General features: G+C 41.6%; 2 protein-coding genes across 4 annotated transcripts in view; both read right to left on the reverse strand.

The window, feature by feature from the left end:
* The window catches only part of LOC144262421 (kinesin-like protein KIF28), a 64,308-nt gene extending 49,163 nt beyond the window's left edge, over nucleotides 1-15,145 (reverse strand). The window contains exons 1-4 of the mRNA XM_077812181.1: nucleotides 14,017-15,145; nucleotides 9,714-9,905; nucleotides 8,094-8,294; nucleotides 5,576-5,611 (exon numbers count right to left, since the gene is read on the reverse strand). Of these exons, the coding sequence (XP_077668307.1) occupies nucleotides 5,576-5,611; nucleotides 8,094-8,294; nucleotides 9,714-9,905; nucleotides 14,017-14,070 (483 nt within the window). The 5' untranslated portion in view covers nucleotides 14,071-15,145. The remainder of the gene's footprint in view (nucleotides 1-5,575; nucleotides 5,612-8,093; nucleotides 8,295-9,713; nucleotides 9,906-14,016) is intronic.
* A 143-nt stretch (nucleotides 15,146-15,288) lies between these two features.
* Nucleotides 15,289-24,393, reverse strand: part of AHCTF1 (AT-hook containing transcription factor 1) — an 87,150-nt gene continuing 78,045 nt past the window's right edge. For all 3 annotated transcript variants that reach the window (XM_077813501.1, XM_077813499.1, XM_077813500.1), the window contains exons 33-36: nucleotides 20,769-22,662; nucleotides 19,771-19,904; nucleotides 17,416-17,519; nucleotides 15,289-15,747 (exon numbers count right to left, since the gene is read on the reverse strand). In XM_077813501.1, the coding sequence (XP_077669627.1) occupies nucleotides 15,555-15,747; nucleotides 17,416-17,519; nucleotides 19,771-19,904; nucleotides 20,769-22,662 (2,325 nt within the window). In that variant the 3' untranslated portion in view covers nucleotides 15,289-15,554. The remainder of the gene's footprint in view (nucleotides 15,748-17,415; nucleotides 17,520-19,770; nucleotides 19,905-20,768; nucleotides 22,663-24,393) is intronic.

A 24,393-nucleotide genomic window follows, 5' to 3' on the forward strand; every position in this document is an offset into this window, starting at 1 on the left:
ATATGGAACTACCTATCTTTCTCTCCAAGAGGAGTTTCATGCACAGAGTACTAGCAGAATTAAGCCCATGGGTTTTTTTAAATAGCATCAATAGAAATAAGCATTGGCCTGCTAAACCCAGGGTTGTGAGTTCAATCCTTGAGGGGGCCATTTAGGGATCTGGGGCAAAAATTGGGGATTGGTCCTGCTTTGAGCAGGGGGTTGGACTAGATGACCTCCTGAGGTCCCCTCCAACCCTAACCTTCTATGACATCTATGACATCCAACCCATTTGCAAAATTCAGGATAAAACAGATGACACAAAGTCACAATGCATGAATGAAACATGACATTTGACAATACCACAACCAAATAAAGGAAATAAGAGTTTAATCTTATCCCCTCTGACTGTTAGACTTCTATATTAGTGACCTCTCATATTCTGGAGGCACTAACCCTTGTCATATGCAGTAGGAAATTAAGAATATTTTAGTCTGGAATTAGGCATCAATCACCACAATCTAACAATCTGGTGCTTAAAATATGAATTAGAAAGATCAAAACCTTTTCTTCATTACCCAGGTCTCTTAACATCTCTCTGCATCCCTGATGTTTCCACAAGCATTCTGGCAATAAAGTCCTCATACCCCTGGAAGCTACGCAGATAAGTCCTGTCCTCCTGCAACTCTCTGAGCCCTGGTCTACACAACAGGGTTAGGTTGAATTTAGCCACGTTGGGTTGATTTTAAAATGAATGGGTCTACACAACCAACCCTGTTCCGTTGACCTAAAGGGCTCTTAAAATCGATTTCTGTACTCCTCCCCGGCGAGGGGAGTAGCGCTAAAATCGACCTTGTTGGTTTGAATTTGGGGTAGTGCAGACACAATTCAAGCTATCCCAGAGTGCTCGAATGTGACTGCTCTGGACAGCACTTTGAACTCCAATGCACTAGCCAGGTACACAGGAAAAGCCCTGGGAAATTTTGAATTTCATTTCCTGTTTGGTCAGCGTGACGAGCTCAGCAGCGCTGGTGACCATGCAGTCCCCCCAGAATCGCAAACGAGCTCCAGCATGGACCGACAGGGAGACACTGGATCTGATTGTTGTATGTGGAGAAGAATTTGTGCAGGCCAAACGCCGATCAAAAAGAAGAAATGCTAATATATATGCCAAAAATCGCACAGAGCATGGTGGAGAGAGGCTACAACAGGGACACACAGTAGTGCCATGTGAAAGTTAAGGAGCTCAGGCAAGCCTACTAAAAGACAAAGGAGGCAAACTGTCGCTCCAGATCAGAACCCCATACATGCTGCTTTTATGATCAGCTGTATGGCATTCTAGGAGGGGACCCTACCACTACTGCACCACTGTCCGTGGACACTTGCAAGGGGGGGGTGGGGGGGAGGTCTCATGCAGCAGGGAGGAGGATTTTGTGGATGAGGAAGAGGAGGAGGAGAATGCGCAGCAGGCAAGCAGTGAATCCATTCTCCCCAGCAGCCAGGACCTTTTCATCACCCTGGAGCCAATACCCTCCCAAGGCGGGATCCCCGACCCTGAAGCCAGAGAAGGCAGGTCTGGTGAGTGCACATTTGTAACTACAGTACAGGGTTTAAAAGCAATAGTGTTTAATGTTTGATTTTCCCTGAAGAATTGGGATGCATTCGCGGCCAGTAGAGCTACTGGAAAAGTCTTAACATGTCTGGGGATGGAGCGGGAATCCTCCAGGGATATCTCCATGAAGCTCTCCTGGAGGTACTCTGAAAGCCTTTGCAGAAGGTTTCTGGGGAGAGCTGCCTTATTTCGTCCTCCATGGTAGGACACTTTACCACGCCAAGCCAGTGACAAGTAGTCTAGAATCATTACAGCACAAAGCATGGCAGCGAATGGTCCTGGGTTTTGGTCGCATTCAAGCAACATTCGGTCTTTATCTTTCTGTGTTAGCCTCAGGAGAGTGATATCATTCATGGTCACCTGGTTGAAACAGGGGAATTTTTGTAAGGGAACAGTAAAAGGACCCCGTTCATGCGGGGTTGTTTGTGCTCAGCTAAAAGGGATCATCCCGGAGAATAGCCATGCGGCGAGGGGAGGGGTGAAGGTATCATCCCAGAGAATAGCCATGCGGTGGGGCGGGGAGAGGTGTGTGCTGCACATCCACCTGAAAACCGCAGCCCCTCCTGTTAAATGTGAAACCCAATCGGCATTGCTTGCTACGGGAAAGGAGGGCGCTGCAGTTTGAAACCATTCTCACATGTCATGAAGGCGGAAGAAGCCAACCCAGTGTACCAAAAGGCTTACCATGGCTGCCTGGAAACCAAATTCTGTTGCCCAGCTGTGTGTGATGTGTCACCATACTGGCAGGCTCTCAATATAAAAGGCAAAATGCGACCTTGTACTTAAAGCACATGTGCTGTGAATTGCTTGATTCACTGTGAAAGTCTCCCTTTTGTTCTCAGAAATGTATCATCTTAAATTTTACTCTCCCTTTTTATCTCCCCCCAAGGTGCAAATGTTTCTATGCTCCCCCTATCATCTCTGTCCCTGAGGTTATCGCAGATTAGAAGGTTAAAAAAAAGCACTCGCGATGACATGTTTTCTGAGCTCATGCAGTCCTCCTGCACTGATCGGGCACAGCTTAATGCATGGAGGCATTCAATGGCAGAGGCCAGGAAGGCATTAAGTGAGCTCAAAGAGCAGAGGCAGGAGGCGATGCTGAGGCTAATGGGGGAGCAAACGGACATGATGAAGCGTCTGTTGGAGCTCCAGGAAAGCCAACAAGAGCACAGACCCCCGCTGCATCCATTGTATAACTGCCTGCCCTCCTCCCCAAGTGCCATATCCTCCTCACCCAGATGCCCAAGAACGCGGGGGGGAGGCTCCAGGCACCCAGCCACTCCACTCCAGAGGATGGCCCAAGCAACAGAAGGCTGTCATTCATAGAGTTTTGATCTGTAGTGTGGCTACAATAAGCAATATGGCCTTGCCCTTCCCTCCTCCTGCACCCCACCCGGGCTACCTTGTCAGTTATCTCACTTTTTTTTTAAATTAAGAAAGAAAGAATGCATGGTTTCAAAACAATAGTTACTTTATTTCCTTTGCCAGCTATGATCAAAGGGGGGAGGGTGTTTGGCTTACAGGGAATTAAAATCAACAAAGGGGGCAGGTTTGCAGCAAGGAGAAATACACACAGCTGTCACACCGTAACTTGGCCAGTCATGAAACTGGTTTTCAAAGCCTCTCTGATGCGCAGCGCACCTAGCTGTGCTCTTCTAATCGTCCTGGTGTCTGGCTGCTCAAAATCGGCCGCCAGGCAATTTGCCTCAACCTCCCATCCTGCCATAAATGTCTCCCCCTTACTCTCACTGATATTATGCAGCACATAGCAAGCAGCAATAACAATGGGAATGTTGGTTGCGCTGAGGTCTAACCTAGTCAGTAAACAGCTCCAGCGAGCTTTTAAACATCCAAAGGCACATTCTACCGCCATTCTGAACTTGCTCAGCCTATAGTTGAACTGCTCCTTACTACTGTCCAGGGTGCCTGTGTATGGCTTCCTGAGCCATGGAAGCAAGGGGTAGGCTGGGTCCCCAAGGATAACTATTGGCATTTCAACATCCCCAACGGTAATTTTCTGGTCTGGGAAGTAAGTCCCTTCTTGCAACTGCTCGAACAGCCCTGAGTTCCTAAAGATGCGAGCGTCATGCACCTTTCCCGGACATCCCATGCTGATGCTGGTGAAACGTCCTTTGTGATCCACCAGTGCTTGCAGCACCATTGAGAAGTACCCCTTGCGGTTTATATACTGGTTGGCAAGGTGGTCCAGTACTAAGATAGGGATACGTGTTCCGTCTATCGCCCCACCACAGTTCGGGAACCCCATTGCAGCAAAGCCATCCAGTATGACCTGCACATTTTCCAGAGTCACTACCCTTGATAGCAGAACGTCAGTGATTGCACTGGCAACTTGGATCACAGCAGTCCCCACAGTAGACTTGTCCACTCCAAACTGATTGCTGACTGACCGGTAGCAGTCAGGCATTGCAAGCTTCCACAGGGCTAACGCCACTCGCTTCTCAACCGTCAGGGCAGCTCTCATCTTGGTATTCCTGCGCTTCAGGGCAGGGAAAAGCAACTCACAAAGTTCAAGGAAAGTGGCCTTACGCATGCGAAAGTTTTGCAGCTACTGTGAATCATCCCATACTTGCAACACTATGAGGTCCCACCAGTCTGTGCTTGTTTGCCGGGCCCAGAATTGGCATTCCACTGTATCAACCAGCCACCATGATGTCCCAACTGCCACAGCCCATGCTTTCAGGAACATCTGTGTCCATGTCCTCATCACAATTGTCCTCATGCTGGCGTTTCTTAGCTCAGTTCTGCACATACTTCGGGATAATACGCAAATTGTTTACAATGCTCACAACAGCAGCGGTGAGCTGAGCGGGCTCCATGCTTGCCATGGTATGGCATCTGCATGGGTAACCCAGGAAAAAAAGTGTGAAATGATTGTCTGCTGTTCCTTTCACACAGGGAGGGAGTGGCGACTGACAACATGTACCCAAAACCACCCGCGACAATGTTTTTGCCCCATCAGACATTGGGAACTTAATCCAGAACTCCAATGGGCAACGGAGACTGTGGGATAGCTACCCACAGTACACTGCTCCTTAAGTCAATGCTAGCCACGTTATTGAGGACGCACTCCACAGACTTAATGCGTTTAGTGGGGACATACACAATCGACTGTATAAAACTGATTTCTAAAAATCGACTTCTATAAATTCGACCTAATTTTGTAGTGTAGACATACCCTTACATGCATTATGAGGGACTCCACCAACAGACACCTCTCACACCAGATAGTTCCCCTTGCCTGCTTCATTGGCAGGGACATGCAGGCTGCATTCCCAACAAGTCAAAACCAGAGCCTGGGTGGAAGCCTCCAGTCAGGATGCCTGTCTGGTGGGGGCTCCCTCAAGTGAAGGAAGAGGAAGAGCTAGCAGTGGTGATGGTGAGACACCATTTTCCTCCCACTGAGGGTTCTTTATTGTAGAGTAACTGCTAGGCTATGTCTAAATTACGGTGGCATGTAAAATACAGGTGCTACACATGTAGCTATGCAACACGGTGAAAGGCAGGCTGCGTCCAGACTTGTCACTGCAGTGTGTAGCTACACGTGGCAGTGAAAGGCTCCGGCAGTGGAGCGCTGCCGGAACCTTTCCCCACTGCCTCCCCACTGTGAGCGCTTTTCACTGCAGTGGGGAAAGATTCTGGCAGCAGGATACTAGACTGTTAAAAATAGAGTATATATGGCAGGGCTTCAGGACTGTAGGGCACTCTACTCGCCCTAACGTCACCAACATTAGCACTATGTATCTCATGGAGGTGGAGTTATTTCAGTGTAGCAGGGCACTTACATAGGTGGCACAAGGCTGTAGAGTGTGCGTTGACATAATTAGACCGACATAAGTTGTCTTACGTCAACCTAATTGTGTAGTGTAGACCAGGCCTGAGAACTTAAAACAAGTAAGTTAGTAAATAAACATAAATGGAAAAAGATTAAGATTCAGTATTAGCGTGATTTACCAACACCATTACCTGCTCGTTATAAATTTCCAGCATACTGAAAGTAACCTGCAAAGACAAGAAACAGCTGGGAGTTAAAAAGTTCTCTTGAAAAACAGCAAACTTTTGATATACAGTTATCTCTAAGTAAAAGGAACACAGATTGTCTGTACAAAAAAACCATGTCTCAAACTAAACCGACAGTTGGCATATCTTGTGTCAATGCATAAGCCATGCATACAGTTGGTTCGTGTGACTGTTTTCCAGATCCACACTGCTCTCTCCTAACTCCCATTTCTATGAATCCCCAACCTCCCTCCTCCATCTGTAGCCTTTGTCTCCTCAGCTTGTCTTAGGAAAACTCCATGTTAGCTTATCCATTTTAAGATGAAAATGTTGGACTTTAATAAATCATTTTTCGTCAAACTACACTAGATATTAATAGTTACAAAATGTCATTCTTGCAACGTTATGGTTATGAGAAAAATTCAGCAAGTGCGAACGTTAAAGATTCAGACATTAACCTGGCAATGTGGCAAACTTGTATGATTTATGATACACATTTTATTAAATAAACAGCAATATATTCCAGCCACATTCATTCAGAAACCAGAAATGGAAAAACACAGTTTATGCATAGCCTGAACAAGCAAGCATTGCTGTTGAAACCTTAACTATTGCACTTCCTAAATTTTGAGATTTTAACTGCAGCCTTAATCGTGCATAAACACAGTTTTTCACACTTAACTTTTATGGAGTTACTTTTGTTTGTTCAATAACGAGGAGAAAGTTTCATAATGTTAGTGTAGTCCCAAATAGCCTTTGCATTTCCACTTCATTATGGTGAATGCGGTGGTAATAGATGAGTTTCCAAGTTTACTGCTGCCATCAGGTCAGAGAGTGAAAAACCCACGTGTGGCACCTAACAAAGTGGGGAAATTCAAGAAGCTTCCCCCGGTAATGTCTATGTAAGGGGCAGCGACAACTGCAGTTCCTGTGCTCACATGCAGAGCCAGATCTCTACTAGCACCAGCTTAGATGCAAACCACTCCAAAATAGATGGGGAGAGGTTGAGCTACTGAGGCACTGAGAGGAATAGCAGCTGGTGTAAGTGTTCTGCACCTTAGATTCAAATGTAGCTAGAAGGAGCTATCAGGTTCCTATTAATTATTCATGGTAACTAGTGAAAGCTAACACTCATGGTTACACTGGAGTCTATGAAGCTCTTCTACTCTGTTATATGCAGAAATTATTAGGAACACCAGAGCGGAAGGAAAAAACAGAAACTATTTTTGTGGTTGGACACAGATGACGTGGGAGAATTTAATAATCGCAAAACCTGTGCTGCAATGCTAGGCCCATTATTTCTATTGAATATAAAAATGTTTGACAAAACATAAAAGACAATTTAAATGACTAAAAGAAAAGTTATTCCTTTCCTTCAGTAGTGAGGGTTGGAAAGTCTGTTGATGCCTGTTTGTTAGACTTTTCCCTTGTATCATGTTGAGGAGAGGCACAGCTAAGATAAAGGAGTAGGTAAGTAGAGGTTCAAAATGTAGGTAACTGTTCAAATGTGTAGTCTTCTGTGTGGAAAAGATAGGTTGTGACTAGACTAGGGGTGGGCAAACTATGGCCTTGGGGGGAGGGGGGGCACATCCGGCCCTCCAGACATTTTAATCTGGCCCTTGAGCTCCCGCTGGGGAACAGGGTCCAGGGCTTGCCCCACTCTGGCACTCCAGCCAGGGAGCAGGGTCAGGGGCTTGCCCCACTCCGCGTGGCTCCCGGAAGCAGCAGCATGTCCCCTATCCAGCTCTTAAGTGTAGGGGCAGCCAGGGGGCTCCACACACTGCCCTTGCCCCAAGTGCTGCCCCTGCTGCGGGACGACACCTGCGGACAGGGCAGCATGCAGAGCTGCCTGGTCGCGACTCCACGTAGGAGCCGGAGGGAGGACATGCTGCTGCTTCTGGGAGCTGCTTGAGATAAGCACTGCTCGGAGTCTGCACCCGATTCCCTCCTGCGCCCCAACTCCACGCCCCAGCCCTGATCTCCCTCCCACCCTCCAAACCCCAGTCCCAGTCTGGAGCCCCCTCCCATACCCTGAAGTCATTTCTGGCCCCACGTCAGAGCCTGCACTCCCAGCCAGAGCCCTCACCCCCTCCTGCACCCCAACTCCCAATTTCATGAGCATTCATGGCCCACCATACAATTTCCATACCCAGATGTAGTCCTTGGGCCAAAAAGTTTGCCCACCCCTGGACTAGACAGTAGGTAAAGTTTTCAGAAGTGCCTCAGTTACCTCAGTACTTTAAAAAGTCATACCCAGTGAAAACAAAAAAGTGTTCATGCCCGGATTAAGTTAGCTATTACTGGGACAGGTTCATGTTCTCCTGTTTTAGATCAGCCCCTCAATTCAACACTGCTCACTTGTTATTTTGCATTATGTTTGATTATCGCTGGAAGTTAGTTTTAAAATGGCAATGGCATTTTTCCAAATTTGAATTTGAAAGCATAAATGGAGGGGGTCTTGAAAACAAAACAGTGTACACCATACCTGATATTGCTTGTTCTTCTGGTTCTGAATTGGTTTGAAGAGCTCTTCACACACAACTGGAATTATGCCTCTGTTTGCACCATATCCAATCATAGAATAGCTCTTCCCTGAGCCAGTCTGGCCATACGCTAGGAGAGTAGCATTATAACCTTGCCAGGCATTGTCCAGAACTCCTTGACCAAGGTCATGAAAGACCTCTCTCTAAAAGTAGAGATTTTTACTAATAGAGAATGTAAACACATGCACCAGAATGGGATACAAAGAAAACAACAACCCAACACCATGATTAAACACCCCCCAGCCCTCCAAATTTTTTTAAAATACAGGTTTAATTAAAAAAATAAAGCTAATTAAAATTAAATTTGAAGTGACAACTATCCACAAGGCCTAAATTTACTATAATCTTTTAAAATAATTTAAATAAAACAATATTAAATACTATATGTCTGCAGCCAAGTTTTAAAGAAAATCAAAACAATTGAACTAGTTGAGGTCATTGGCTAAGCACCTGGAATCAGAATTTGTTGAAGTGCTAAACCAGCTTTTCACAGCAGTAGCCTCTTCTACAGGTGCAGAGAATATTTTCTTAATTTCAGTTTATTCAACTAGTTCAGTCCAATGATTAGTTCATTAAAATGAAGAAACCAATGAGACAACAAAAGCAGAAAAAAATCTTGTTTTCCCTCTTCCAATCTATGAATAAAAACTACGTCTGAGGATGAACTCTACTAGTTCTAAAATCTTGAAGGACATGATGACCAGAAACAATCAATTCAATTCACTAACCTACAGATAATACCTCCTCTGTTTAATAAATCAGTTATTCATGCAAGTCATATTTTGATAAATTTTCTCAAGTTTTTTTTCCCCTTATGTATCCAGCACATCTAAGTTATTTTAGTTTATTAGTTAAGAACTGCTGTATTTGAAAAATATCCATCCAAAGACCTTGGCACAAATCACAAGGAAAAAAGTTAAATATCATTCACTATTTTATAACATAACAAAAAATGTAAAAACAAAGTATCTGAACAATTGTAAATTAAGTTAAATAATTACTTAAATAAATGTTTATATAGTGCATACTCCTGGTTAGCAAAAAGAAGCACCAGATTTTGTGAAAGGGCTATATTTAATTGCAAATCAATGTATTTTAATGGTTAAGAACCAATGGTTTCCTTTCTTTAGGAAAATAACTTAAGAGCACAAATGTAAAACAAAATGATTAAAACCATGATTTAAAATCAAGGCTTCTGGCTTATTGATTCACTTCAATTTAAATCAATCCACCTTGACATGCACACACATAAAAGCACTACTATTTAGTTAGTACAGAGGTTAGTAATTACTATTTTAAACTGAAAGTCTGGTTTAATTATGACAAATATATACTTCATATTAAGGTACTTCAAATATTAAGAGTTTCAGAAACTGGAAGCATAAATAAAAATGGAAAGTAGCTTTAGATGTTGGCTTGAAACATGCACTAAGTAGATACAGATAATTCATCTCAGTTCCACTCTTGGGAATTGTAACAATTGCAATCACCGACAAAGTGAGTTGTTTAACATTTTATACTGGCAGGAAGTGCTATTAAATAGCCCTCTGAATACATTTTACCTGGCCTGCATATCTGCTGTTGGATCCAGATGAAACGAGCATGCCATCTTTATCCTTTAGAAATCCACTGTGGGACCAGTAAGCCAGGTCAAAGGTAAAGGTTTTCATGTGCCCTGGATTCTTAGGATCATATATGCTTGTGCTGCTGGAATTCATAGAAATCACACACCTGCTGCATGCTTCCTTCTCCCTCTGTATCAAAATTATAAATCACATTATCAAACCAATAGCAGTTCTAGTTGCTTACTCAAAATTTATATTTTGGACCAAATCCTGCAAGCCCTTTGTATGTGGAACTCCAAGTAAAATCAACAGGAGTTTTGTAGTTATTTGGGTATGGAGAATGTGTACGCCTGGGACACATAACAAAACATATTCATCATAAAAGGTCCATACATTAACTTCACAAAATTACACAAAATTTCTCTTGAACCAAACAAGGTAAATGTAGTTTAACTGTAATCAGGGAATAAATGCCATAGAAACAGATTTGAACGGAAAAGATAGTATCTGTAACCAAGTCCAAATTTGCTTTTTTCCTGATTTTGTAAACATCAGCCATTAATGTTGATAAGCTATTGTTGGAAAATCCTTCACTATTGTAGGTATGGCCATAACAGAACAAAGAATGGTACGCTATGTATGTTATTCCTGGGGGAATTATGTGCCAAAAAATTAAAAATCTTGCAACAAAAAGTTAAAAAAATCTCACACAGTATTTTAAAATTCTGAAAAAAATCTATATATTTTATTTGTCAAAACAACACAAAATAATCACACCAGTTTCAATTCTTTTTGGTTATTTATTTCAAAATAACTGTCAACAAGTATGTCTGTAACAATACAGACAAAAAAGATTCAGGAAATGTTTTATGATAGATTTCGTTCCCAAATAGATTCCTTACTAGGCATATTAATACAGAACTCTGAGTAATAGTTCATTTAAACTACAATACAAAACTATTTCCAGCACACCTCAGAAGCAGTGGAAAGGATTTGGGGAATCAGGGATAACGGAAGAGCTGAGGGAGAGGGAAGTAAATTGCTGGAAAGGAGCCTGGGTGTGAACTTGGAGGGTTGTTGGGTATGGGTAGGTAAAGTATGGAACAGGTTTTTGGCAGGGTGGGGAGGGATTGTTAGGGAGCTTCCCCCATGCAGACCCTGGCTGACCCCAAGCCTCTCCCATTAAGTCAGGCATATCTGCCCGTCCCCATGTGTTCCTGCATCCCCATGTGTCCCTCCAACCCCACTCAGAGACCCACTCCTCCCATCCCCATATGGCCCTGCATCCCCTCCCCCACCCCCATGTGTCTCTGTGCCCCCCACCCAGCCACCCCATCCGTGTGTCCCTGTACCCTCTCCCCTTGTCCCCATGTGGCCCTGCACCTCCCTCCCCCGTGGCCCTGTGCCTCTACTCCCATTCAGCCGCTGCCCCCGTCTGTCCTCCCCCACTAGCCCTTATGAGCCCCCGTCTGATCCCCCCAACCGTCCCCAGCACCCCACGCTGTATGTCTCCCCATAACCCCTGTCTCCTGACCTGCCCCACAGCAAAGCCCCCTCCTCTCTTTCTCCCCCCCCATTGCTGGCAGGGAGTTGCTGCTTTGTTCTAGCACCACAGTGCCCTCTGATGGGCAAAAGGTGAAACTACAGCAACATTTCAGCAGAAGCTTTTTTCTGCGCAAAAAATTAAAAATATATGGGGCTCAATTATGCACAGGCACAGTAGAGCGGAATTCTCCCAGGAGTAATCTCTTTCTCAAAAGTACATCCTGAAAAAGTACATCTTTCTCAAAGAGCACAACCCTGTTGATTTACTTCAGTGGGAGCAAGATTACGCCCACTAATATTCTTACAACTAAAATTCTGCTCAGTGAACAGAAGGTTCACACAAAAATGGAGAGACAGTAAAGGAAAGCTTATTCCTTTGCATTTTGATTATTGCATATTACATCGTATGATCCTAAACTGATCAACATTTCTTTTTGACCTTGACTGACAGAGGTCAAAGATGCTTTTGTCTGTAGGCGGATTTTTCCAAGTAGAAACATCCAGACTATCAACAGCGTTCACACAGTAATTCATAATCAGTCAAATGAAGATTGAAACTGTTATACATATCATTATTGTCCTTATAAACTTGATAGAAGTCTTTAATCAGCCAGGAGTCTGAGAATTTTGATAGAGGGTTTGCCGTGAACGATCACCTGCTTTCCATGGGCTTGTCCACACAGGGATGCTCAGGAAAGTTAAGACGAATTAACGAAGATGTGAAGTTAATGTGCATTAATTAAAGTACATTAAACCACTGTGTGAACACACTCATTCAGAAGTAAAAGTGCCCTTAGTTCGCTTTAGCTTAATTCTTTGCGTTTTAGGGATCCTGCTGAATTCAGGGCTTGCCTTTACCATTCCTCCTCAATGACCTCTTTGAAAGACATTTCCCATCCATAACAAGAAAGTATCAGCCCTTGGCTTTAGTTTGCTCATCTTCTCTCCATGGCTGGAATTCAGAAGAAGCCACCTCCTTCCTTCTCCTACTTTAAAACGTGTATCTGAGAAAGAATGCGGTCTCCTTCTGTGATTTAGGCTTATCCAAAGAACAGAGGTCCCCTTCTTTGGAGAAGGAGCTAGAGCTTGTGGAAAGTAGGGATGCTTTTTCGTCTTTTTTCTGTGCTAATTGTCTGTTTGCCTTATGGAAGGGTAAATCCCCCCCCCGAGGGGGAATGTCTCTTCTTAGCTAATGTTCCCTTTTGGGTTACAGTCTGCAGGGACATGGGTGTTTGTCTTTCAAGTCTCAGTATTCCTCATCAACTGATGTTGAATTGGAAAGGATGTATTAGGGAGTGCCCTCGAGAGCTCAAGTTCTTCCTTTCAGGAAGGAGAATCTAAAAGAATGCCAGATCCCATGCCAAGTGACTCAATTTTCAGCTTAGGAACAGATGCTGGGAGCCAAGCATTTAGTGGTGAATTAGATTGAGTGATTCAGAGGAATTTTCATGTTTACTCCTGAAAGGTCTCCTGAAATCTGTATCTCAGGAGTGGGAATTATGTCCCTGATGCTATCCCATAATGAAAACATAACCCCTCGTACTTCCCAAGGCCTCCCCTCCCCTCTTCCTTTCCTAGCACTGTAGACACAATCATCATCCTCCGCAATACACTTGCGAGCAACCTCAGTGTTGAATCAGGCCTGGTCTACACTTAAAATCTTAATCAGCATCAGCATCATTCCCTCTGAGCAACATAGCTATACCAATTTAAGCCCTGGTGCAAACACAGCTAGGTTGATGGAAAAATGCTTTTGTTGACCTAGTTACCACCACTCAAGGAGTTGGATTTCCTATAATGGCAGAAGAATCCCTTATAATCAACTTCAATTTTCAAAAAAACCCTTCAGGATACCACACAATCTACCAATGCCTAGATCTCTGCTCTAATTTCCTTCTATATCTCCCCTCCCAACATTCCCATCTGAAATCCTGTTTTACCATTTGTTTGTGTACTCTATGCCTGGTACTCCCTTCTCTTAATTCAAATGCCTCCTTAAAATTTGTCTTTCTTTGTGATAGTACAGTCCTGATCAATGCCATCGAAGTTCAAAGAATGTGTTTTAAAGTTTCAATAGTTCAAAATAAATGGATTTTAATATATGATATTTATCTTGGCAAAATCTCTTTTAAGCAAATTTATTGTATCTTAAAGCTTCTACGAAATTACAAAATTAATGCCAGGTCCAAATACGGTCAATACTGTTACTCCAATCACCACCAAATAGAGCAAACACTAAGTGTTGCCAAACTATATACACTTTACTAGAACCAGTTTGAAAATAAAATAGTTTACAAATTCTTTAATACTCAGTCAAATCGTTAAACATTTTATGTAGCAGTTTGATGTACCATCATTTGCTGTGCTTATTTAGAGTGAATTTTTTTTCATACTGGGGGAAAAGACACAAATAACTAGAATATGTTAAAACCCTGTTAAGCTAACACCATGCTTACTACGATTTGATTCATTCTATTCTAACAGGGATTTCAGCACTTGGTTTTTACAAAACATTTTGGTTTGGTACATGAAACATATGTTGATTTAAAAAAAAAAAAAAGTTAGCTGTCACTTGCTTTTTAAGTAGTTTGCTCCTTTACCTAGTATTCATTTTTAAGTATTTCACTGTATTTCTGTACACGTAATTTAGGTACAAAGCATTACACTCTTAACATGTTAAGAGCTTCCTCTTTTTTCCTTAAGAGCCTATTAAAATTTAAATCTAAGTACAATAAAATTTAAAGTAACTACTAACCTGACTGAAAGGTCTCACGCGTACTGCCACTTTCACACCGTCAATGCTTGGCATGCTATTATTGCTTGCACTCTTCCCAGGATATTCCAAAGCCGAAAAACATTTAAAACAAATACAACTCCTTCTCTAGAGAAACTCTGTTTTGAGAAATCAAAAGCACAGCCAGGGAAGCTGTTTCTTTTTTATAAGGTCAGTCTATTAATTATTAATATTTTCTCACTGTGTACAAGTTACTAGTTCCCTGATAAATTATTTCTTAAAGTAATTGCAGTAGCTTTCACTAAATGAAAAAGTTTAATTTCAGGTTTCACTGTTCTGAAGTCTTCAAAATTGCACCTGGATATGAATCGACATATATGAAATATCACCTAAATTGTTCAAAGAATTAAGACTGCTACATTAAAAGACCAGACTAGCACATCCCAAGTCTGCGTGAAAAAGGAATAGCTTTTTCCTATTGTTCATACTATTTTAGTCTTTAAAGGGACACTTTCACAGCCACCTGAGATAATCAGTGAAATAGCTGTACAAAAATCTGGTTTGTAACTATGATCTTTGCATACTTCTTGTATTGCTCTCAGCTTAGACAATTAAAATAATTGAAGTCAGTTTCACTAACAGGTTTTCAATGCTACGATGTGTTGATTTTGAACACTGTAAAAGCATGTAGGTTCACAGACAATTGTTAATTATTTTAAATTGTGGTAGCATTTCTATTACTCTAAAGTTTGCTAAAAACATATTTTTTTCAAATTTGGTCCAAATTTATATAGGTAATGTCCCTTTAAATGTATATCTTATAGTACATAATTGAAAATACCAAAGCACCTATATAGCTAAGTTTATGCTGACACAGCAAATTGGAAAAAAAAATAGGGAAACATCTGAGGTGTGATCTAGTTTTATAAACTTAAGAGCAGCTTTCCCAAAGTTTAAGACAAATACAAAAAAAATATTGCACAGGTTCAATACAATTGTTTACATTCTGACTTCAATACAGTACATTTTAACCATGATGTAAGGAATTAGCAGCTTGTGTTCTACAATCCCAATTATTGGTGCCAAAGGGTTAAACATTTTCTATAAAATTTAAAACAACTGTCAGGTTTTAAATTTTTAATCATTATAGTAAGAATAAACAAATTTTTTAAAAGAGTTTTGGCCTAATATTGGAGGGTTAGTAATTATGGCGAGACAACATTAAGATATTCTCAAGCAATTTGGTCCACTCAAACCATTATTCCCTCTCAAAAATCTAGCAGACAATAAGCATATTGTGAAGTATACATTTTTATTTAACATTCCTAAAATAAGCTGTATTTACATATATAAATGTATGAAGTCTTAATATAAAATAGAAAAACTGCATTGACTGAAGAAATCACACTCCATATGGAGTTACTTATTGAAGACCGTTTATGAAATTTTACAATAATTTATATAAATTATTCTCTTCCAAATTAGATGATTTTTTTTAATAATCCACACAATTTTGATGACTTTACAAACAGTGGTGTACATTACAAATTAAAAAACAGTTATAGCATCTTCCGGCGTACAACTGGCTTTGGGAAATTAGACAGTCTCTTTTTGTTCTTTCGAAGAGTCTTTTCTGCTGTTTCTGCAGTTTCTTTCTGTTTGCTTTTTGTCCCATCCACAGGACTTCCAAACGGAGAAATGAACTTAATCTCCACTGGTGGAGGTGACCAAGAACATTCTTTCCCTGTGGTTCTGCAAGAAACGACATGTCCCAACTAGATTACATCATGCTTTAAAAAAAAAACAAAAACAAAAACAAAAAAAACCCAAAGAGCCCCCAAAACCACATTTCTGGATGTTTTGATAGAAACAAAGCCAAAAAGCTAAATTAAAACAAATAAAATTATAGTCCCCTCCACACCAAAGAAATTCTATGATCAAGCAGGATCTTACAAGGGAATAATTTATACTAATAACTTCATGTAAAGAGTGAGATTTTTCCATGTATAACTACATTAACATTTATGACTGAAGCTCCTGACAATCAAAAGAGTAACTGGAAGATCATAATTTTCAGGAAGATAAAAAAGGCAAATAAATAGCTCCTGATAGAACATGAGATTATGCTACCTTAAATTTATGCCTCTTTTGAGAGCTTAAATGAGGTCAACTGTCCCATATCTCAAGTGTCCCATATCAGATTTGTTCCTGATTTAGGTCTATTGTCACCACTATGCCTCTAATTAAGGACATAGTCAAGGATTGATTGGAGCAGCAAAAAAAGAAAGACTAAAGTTAATCTGCATACAGCTGCTAGAGAGGAGGAAATGGGGAAGACTACGACTCTGCCATCAGGGAGCGGAGGGCAGGCAAAAAGGTATACACAACTATAGAATAAATAAGGCTGTACTTGACCAAGTGGATTCTGGTCCAAAGGTACTGGAGAGGAAAAATGTGCCCCATCGAGGAGAACTGGTTTATATACTGAGAAACAGAAGACTTAAAAAAATTGGAATATATGGCTTGAAACAATGGCATACACTAAAGTGTTCCTTTCATTGTACTCCCTATGTTTATAAAACTGAAGTTTTGCTAGAAGTAGCAAGAATATTTATGATATTCGTTTAAAAATGCTAAACCATCATTAAACTTTCCTTCTTCAGTTTTCCAACTGCAAGGGGCTCTTTCCTTCATGTATATGGTCTTAAATCTTACTGAAATGAAATTAAAAAGACCCCCGTGCATAATTTCCTCATTTACCTGATACAGAAAGCCAAACTAGTCCTAAATACAAGTCCTGAAATGTTCAGGTGGGTGGAGAGCAATTTAGGCTTTACTTCTGAAAAAAAAACTTTATTCCAGAAAAAGAATTCTGTTTAATGGAAATACAACTACTGATATATTTGAGCATTGAAAATAATTAAAAAAACAAACTAACAATAAATGGATCAAGAGGCACAGTAATTTTCCCCAACCATTTAAACAAAAGTGTATATGGAACACCCAGTTGCACACAAAAGGGCCCAAAGATAAACTCAAGAATTCATTTTCACTTAGCTAAAAATCAGCAGCTCTACAGTATCAGAAAATTTATATCAATATTTCAAACTGGCAGTTAGCAATATTGCTTACCACCCAAATTTACTGTGAATGAATACTCTCAAAGGCTTGCTGGTGCTTTTAAACCAGTTTGTTCAGGAGAATGCTTAGAGCGCTATCAAAACTGTAAAACGAGGAATTCAAATGTCCTCAAGATGCAGTTCTTTGGCTTCCTGCTGGAAAACCTCCCTCTATTCGCTCCTCTCCACTGTATGGAGTGAACTATAGACTTTGCAAGTTTACCTCCTAAACCTAGAATGAAGAATTTTTGCACTTTCATGCAATTTTTGTAAAGATGATACAGTATTAAGCATTTCATACTTGCTTGCTTTCTGTGTTTTTGATTTTGTAGCTCTTCTTCGCTTCACTTTCTGCTTTCCCACAAACTCTACTGTTTTGTTATCCTCTTCTTTAATTGGTAACTCCTGTGTTAAAGCAACAGAAAACATATACATGATTTATACTATAAACGCCCTCCCATTCCTAAGGAGTGCTGACTGATTTATAAACATGCTTAGTCCCAAACAGTTTTAAAATCTGATTTATATGAGAATGGTTATTCAATAGAGCATTACAAATTATTTTGGGCAAATAGTAAATTAGCCAAAAATGCATCTGTCAGTGCACCAAAACTATCCATGAATTCATGCCGAATTCAGCTAACGGTTTTGGCCAGAAAAATCCCCTGCCCCCCATGGAAAAGTCAAGCTGTTTCAAAAAGAAATGTCAATTCAAATAGACATTCAAGGTGTTTTGTTTGACTCAAATGAATTTTTTTTTTTTTTTTTGCTTTTTCATTCTGCCAGGGGGGGAAAAAAAACAAAAAAGATTTCAATTTCGGTTCAAGATGAACTAATTTGGTTTGTTTTGTGGCCAAACTGAAAAAAATCAATTATTTCCTCAGTTCTATTATTACTGAAGGAGAATGCTGATAAAAATACAAAGTCCACATTTCTTAAGACATTAGCAGTTATTTTCCCTTACATCAGAAGTATTGTACCAACATTTGAAAATTCAAATTTGAATATTAGGAGTTCATTCACCATAATCATAGAATCATAGAATATAAGGGTTGGAAGGGACCTCAGGAGGTCATCTAGTCCAACCCCCTGCTCAAAAGCAGGACCCATCCCCAATTAAATCATCCCAGCCAGGGCTTTGTCAAGCCTGACCTTAAAAACTCCTAAGGAAGGAGATTCCACCACCTCCCTAGGCAACGCATTCCAGTGTTTCACCACCCTCCTAGTGAAAAAGTTTTTCCTAATATCCAACCTAAACCTCCCCCACTGCAACTTGAGACCATTACTCCTTGTCCTGTCCTCTTCCACCACTGAGAATAGTCTAGAACCATCCTCTCTGGAACCACCTCTCAGGTAGTTGAAAGCAGCTATCAAATCCCCCCTCATTCTTCTCTTCCGCAGACTAAACAATCCCAGTTCCCTCAGCCTCTCCTCATAAGTCATGTGTTCTAGACCCCTAATCATTTTTGTTGCCCTTCGCTGGACTCTCTCCAATTTCTCCACATCCTTCTTGTAGTGTGGGGCCCAAAACTGGACACAGTACTCCAGATGAGGCCTCACCAGTGTCGAATAGAGGGGGACGATCACGTCCCTCAATCTGCTCGCTATGCCCCTACTTATACATCCCAAAATGCCATTGGCCTTCTTGGCAACAAGGGCACAAGGCTGACTCATATCCAGCTTCTCGTCCACTGTCACTCCTAGGTCCTTTTCTGCAGAACTGCTGCCTAGCCATTCAGTCCCTAGTCTGTAGCTGTGCATTGCGTTCTTCCGTCCTAAGTGCAGGACCCTGCACTTATCCTTATTGAACTTCATCAGATTTCTTTTGGGCCAATCCTCCAATTTGTCTAGGTCCCTCTGTATCCTATCCCTGCCCTCCAGCGTATCTACCACTCCTCCCAGTTTAGTATCATCCGCAAATTTGCTGAGAGTGCAATCCACACCATCCTCCAGATCATTTATGAAGATATTGAACAAAACTGGCCCCAGGACCGACCCTTGGGGCACTCCACTTGACACTGGCTGCCAACTAGACATGGAGCCATTGATCACTACCCGTTGAGCCCGACAATCTAGCCAACTTTCTACCCACCTTATAGTGTATTCATCCAGCCCATACTTTCTTTAACTTGCTGACAAGAATACTGTGGGAGACCGTGTCAAAAGCTTTGCTACAGTCAAGATACAATACATCCACTGCTTTCCCTTCATTCACAGAACCAGTAATCTCATCATAGAAGGTGATTAGATTAGTCAGGCATGACCTTCCCTTGGTGAATCCATGCTGACTGTTCCTGATCACTTTCCACTCATGTAAGTGCTTCAGGATTGATTCTTTGAGGACCTGCTCCATGATTTTTCTGGGGACTGAAGTGAGGCTGACTGGCCTGTAGTTCCCATAATATCGCTAAAAGGTTTGTTTATTCTTAGTTTAAATATATTCAGATTTATTTTTGCAAGTATTAATTATAATTAACTCTCAAGAAGAAAGGCAAATAGTTTTAACTTCATTGATTTATTTTAAATTTTTCTTGTAAAAACATTACGGTTTTACAGAACAGGGTTCTGCAACAGTCATAATTAAAGAATATAGTTTGTAAAAGAGTTACAGAGAAAAGCTTGAAATTGATATGAAGTAATTACAAATATTACTTACCAATTCTTTCACGATCCGTGAAATACTGGATACATGTTTCCTCCTCGACCTCAAAAGGGGGGGTGAGAACACAAACTGAGAAGACAACTCTGGGTCTAAATCCTTGAGCTGTACAGGATGCTCTGCCTTTTCAGCTACAATGACAAAATGTACAGTTAATGTAAATACAAATGATGGGGAAAGATAAAAATACAACTAATATTTAAGCACAGAATAGCAAAACCACGATTACACCCCAGTAAAAATCTGTTTGTTTTTAAATCTAAAACAAGGGTCAAATTGGGCTGTCTCATGGAAGCTCAAAGTTCTGGTACATTCCCATAACGGCTGCATCTTGGTCTCCCAAGTCTTACTGCAAAATGTGAGCCAGATAAAAACTAATCCAATGATGCCTGTCTGGGTATCCAGATAACGTGAAACACTGGCTTTGATAGGTGTGAACTGTTCATCATTTCAGTGGCATATTAACTCTTTAGTTCTGGGATAACAAAGCTAACACATAACTGCTTCCCAACCAAAGCACACAAGATGCACGAAGGACAATCACGTACTGAAGAGCTGCAAGATCTACTGAGAGATGCATCTCATTTTGGCGCTACAAGTAGGGGAACTCAAACTTTACCTAGAATGTGGGAGCGTAACACCCTATTTCTTCCACCAATGAACAACGAAAGGCAGGCGCATGTAATGAAATTAATGATTTGAAATACTTAAGCTAGATAGAAATTAAAAACAAAGACAAAAGATCAGACTAGGTTTCATTCCACTGGACTTGTGATATTTCAACTCCCTCATATTAAGAGGCTTCTATAATAACCGAGTCCCGTAACTCTTAGACACAAGTAAAAAAAAAGAACTGTATCCTTCAATATGAATCTTAACTTTTGTATGGTTACGTTCCTTACATAAAACTGTACTCAAAATATGTTTCATGTAGTTGACAGGCGAGAATGAAATTGTAAGCATTCCTATTTTGTGTCAGAAAATAATTCAGGTACCTTTTGATTTCTTTGTAAGCTTTGTGAGAGGGGGAGAGAAAAAGAAGGACTCATTTTCCTCTAGGGAGAGCTTCTGATGCATGCCAGTTTTGCTGGATCTGGTCCTCGTAACACGAGTACCATGAACTGCTAAAGTTCTCTCCATTTCATCAAGTCTTGATTCAGTTAGGTCTGCAACTAGCAAAGAAGGATTGCAATCAGTTCCTCGAGGCAAGCCTTCTTCCTCTGTGCTTTCCTCTGATACTGACTGTAGTTGCCTCTTTCTGTTTCTATGTCCAGCTCTTGCTGAAGTCCTGGTTGCAGCCAATGCCTCAACTGGCTGAACAGGTGTTTTCTCTAGAGTGGGTTTTCCAGTACCTGTTTTTTCTACTTTAGCAGGTGTAACTCTTGTTGCTCTTCTCTTGGGGGTATCACGCATTTTCTCTCTCTCCTCTGAATGTATGTCTTCCAGAGTGGGTATAGAATCCGTACCTGCAGGCAGATTTAGTGTCCTCCTTCTAATATTTCGTCTAGTAGTTACAGAAGATTTAAGTTCCATTTGATGATGAGAAGGCTTAGATGTATCAAGCTCAAAATTTTCTGAAACTTCTGATGATGTACTAGTCTTTTTCCTCCTGCCTCTTCTAGTTGGCACAGGCAGCTGCTGCTCATAGGGCTCTGTCTCCTGATCAGTAATGATGTTTTCAGTAAGCTGTAAACCAACACTTTTTAGTTTTCTTCCACTTTTACTGGGACTAACTGCCATTTTTACCTTGTGATCAGTGAAAAGTTGGCTATTTTCTTGATCCCCTACTGAACGTTTTGCACCTCTACCAGTCCTTTTAGAAGTAGCAGGTAGCTTAATTGCTTCTTCAGCAAGAGGAATTTCCTCATTAGCCTGTTCAGAAAGTACTGATGCAGGTTCCCTGGTTCTCCTTAACCCTCTCCTTGGGGTACCAACCATCTGTAATGACTGTCCAATAGAATGAACGTTGTCTGATGTTTCTAAATGATTCCCCCTAGTTTTCCTGGAGCCTCTCCTAGGAGTATCAGGGATCTGAGATATTTGCTGATCTTGAGAATTTCCATCAGAATCAAGATGAGAACCTTCATGAATCGCAGAAGTTTCTTTTGTTCGCCTAGCACTTCTCCTCAGGGTACACGGTCCCAACAGATCTGGTCTGCCTGCATTTGACAGCTGTTGAGCATCTGTTGAGGGGATATTTAGATTTTTTCTCTTTCGTCCCCTTGGACGTTTCGGTGTCACCACATAGTCTACCTGACAAACACTGGCATTATCTGCATTTGCTTCCTGCCCAGTTGTTAGTTGAGTCTTTATTGACTTCTGGGAACTAGTTACCATTTTGCTCATTAAAGGTATACTTTCATGAACAGACTGTTCCACTACTTCAGAAGTGAATTCTTTACTTCTTGTGTCTTTGACTACATCTAATAAATTTTCAGCAATAGCTACCTTAACAGGTTCAGGCACATATGGGAATGGCTCTGCAATATTCTGAGACTCCTGATCATTAGTTACAGTGGGCACTGAATTCGTAATGTTCTCTTGGTTATCAATATTGCCTACATGATTCATATGCTTGTCCTCTGTTTTTGTGCTAACTGGTTTAGTAGACATATCTAACGTTATAGGGTCTCCTGTCTCAGTTTCACCTTCTTCTCCTTCTAATATTAAAGTAAAATTGCTTTCAGACATGAAAAGCTCTCCATCCCCTTCAGCTGCGTCACATTCATCGGTGTCTTTAGTATCAGGCAAGTCACAAGTGAACTGCTGTTTGATAGCATCAAAGTTATATTGAAGTTTAAGGGTGCCTGATGGATATTGCTCATTAAATGGAGGTGTCTCAGCTGTTTCTTCTGAAGCTTGGACATCAGATGTGCCATCTTCAATAATCTAAAATAAAAGTAAACCGGTTTGTTAGTAATATATTAATGTATGTTCATATATTAATTTCTGCATATACTAACTTTCAGCAGGCCTTGATATGATTGAGGTCAATGGTGTCCCCTTCTTTTGAATCATTATTGAGCACAATAGTTAGAAGTAAACAAATCATTCTCTATTACACACAAAATGCACGCAATTTAAGGGACTGAAAATAAGTATTTATTACATGGAACCAGATAGTTAAGCAGTTTTAGATTTTCTGTTTACAATTACAAAGATTTTCTAGCAGCAAGGAATCAATTATATTGTTTTATAAGTCTGAGGTAGATCGGGAACTGCCTCCAGTCTATTCTAAGAGGAATGTAAGTAAAGTAAAAGGGTTGAGCCAAAAACCCATATTCAGACATTCTTAAGAACTCCTCAAAAGTGAGCATTCACTTCTCATTTTCCTGCCTCCTGTACTCTTAACAATTGCTAAGAAATCTTATTAAGAAAACCTGCCACTCAAGTGTGACTAGGAGACTGACTAAACCCAAGGGACACTGACATTGTACAACCTTCAACACTGACGCAAAGACTGTCAACAGAAAAGTAGACATCCCGCTCTAAGCTCAAGGCTTTAACAATAGGGGAAGAGAAGCCAATGAGGGAAGCCTGCAAGTATGCTAGTGGGAGAAGGAGGGGGGAGTTAGGCAAGGGTAGAAAAGCCCTTCCTATGCTCCAGGTGGCTCCCTACCAGCAGCTATGTCACCAACCTCAGCAGCTTTGCCTCTCTCATGGCAGCTGCTCCTTTCTTTTCTCCACAGAGGGTTCTTAACCTACTATTCCTAGAACCAAGAGTACTCTGACCTTCTATACCCTGGCCTCCAGTTTCCAAAGCTGGCAAAGGCAGAATGTCTATATACCTTCAGAGTCTCAGCCAAGAAATGGAGACTGCCTCCCTGTGCTTAGCTGTGTGCTCAGAATGTGTGTGTTGTACCCTCCTACCCAGCCCTTTGATCCTTACAAGATGACAACAGTGCAATATCTCTTCTCACCACAGTCATAATACTGCACAGTGATTCTGAGTCTGCCCTGTATGCTGCTCACATGTGTCTCAATAACTCCCACAGCTCTTTCTTCAACCATATGCGGCCAGAGGGGTTGTAAAAATCACATCAGAGATGAAATTCAGTAAGGCAACTGGAGGTTTTAACAATTCTATTTTTTAGTTTAAGAATACTGCAGTGAACCACCCTTTAAAATCATAACTAAGAATGTGAGTCTGTCACGGGAGTCACGGATTCCGTGACTTTCTGGGACCTCCATGACTTCTGCAGCAGCTAGTGCAGCTGGTCCGGGGGCTGCCTGAGTAGCTTGGGCAGGCCCTGGGCCAGCTGCATCATCCGCTGCTGGGGCTGTCTCGGGCCACTGTGCCCCCCTCTCCCCCCCAACACCCAAGCATCAGGAGGCGTTTGGGTGTAGGAGGCGGCTCAGGGCTAGGGCAGGTGGTTGGGACACAGGAGGGGGCGAGAGCTCTGGGCGGTGCTTACCCTGGGGGGGCTCCCCAGAAGCGGCAACATGTCCCTTGGCTTCTAGGCAGAGGTGTGGCCAGGGACTGTCTGTGCACTGCCCCCAGCTTGAGTGCCAGCTCCGCAGCTCCCAATGGCCAGGAACCGCAGCCAATGGGAGCTGCAGGGGTGACGCCTGCAGGCAGAGGCAGCATGCAGAGCCCCCCAGCCGCTCCTCTGGCTAGGG

The sequence above is a fragment of the Eretmochelys imbricata genome, chromosome 3, assembly GCF_965152235.1.
Source record: "Eretmochelys imbricata isolate rEreImb1 chromosome 3, rEreImb1.hap1, whole genome shotgun sequence".
NCBI classification, from domain to species: domain Eukaryota; kingdom Metazoa; phylum Chordata; order Testudines; family Cheloniidae; genus Eretmochelys; species Eretmochelys imbricata.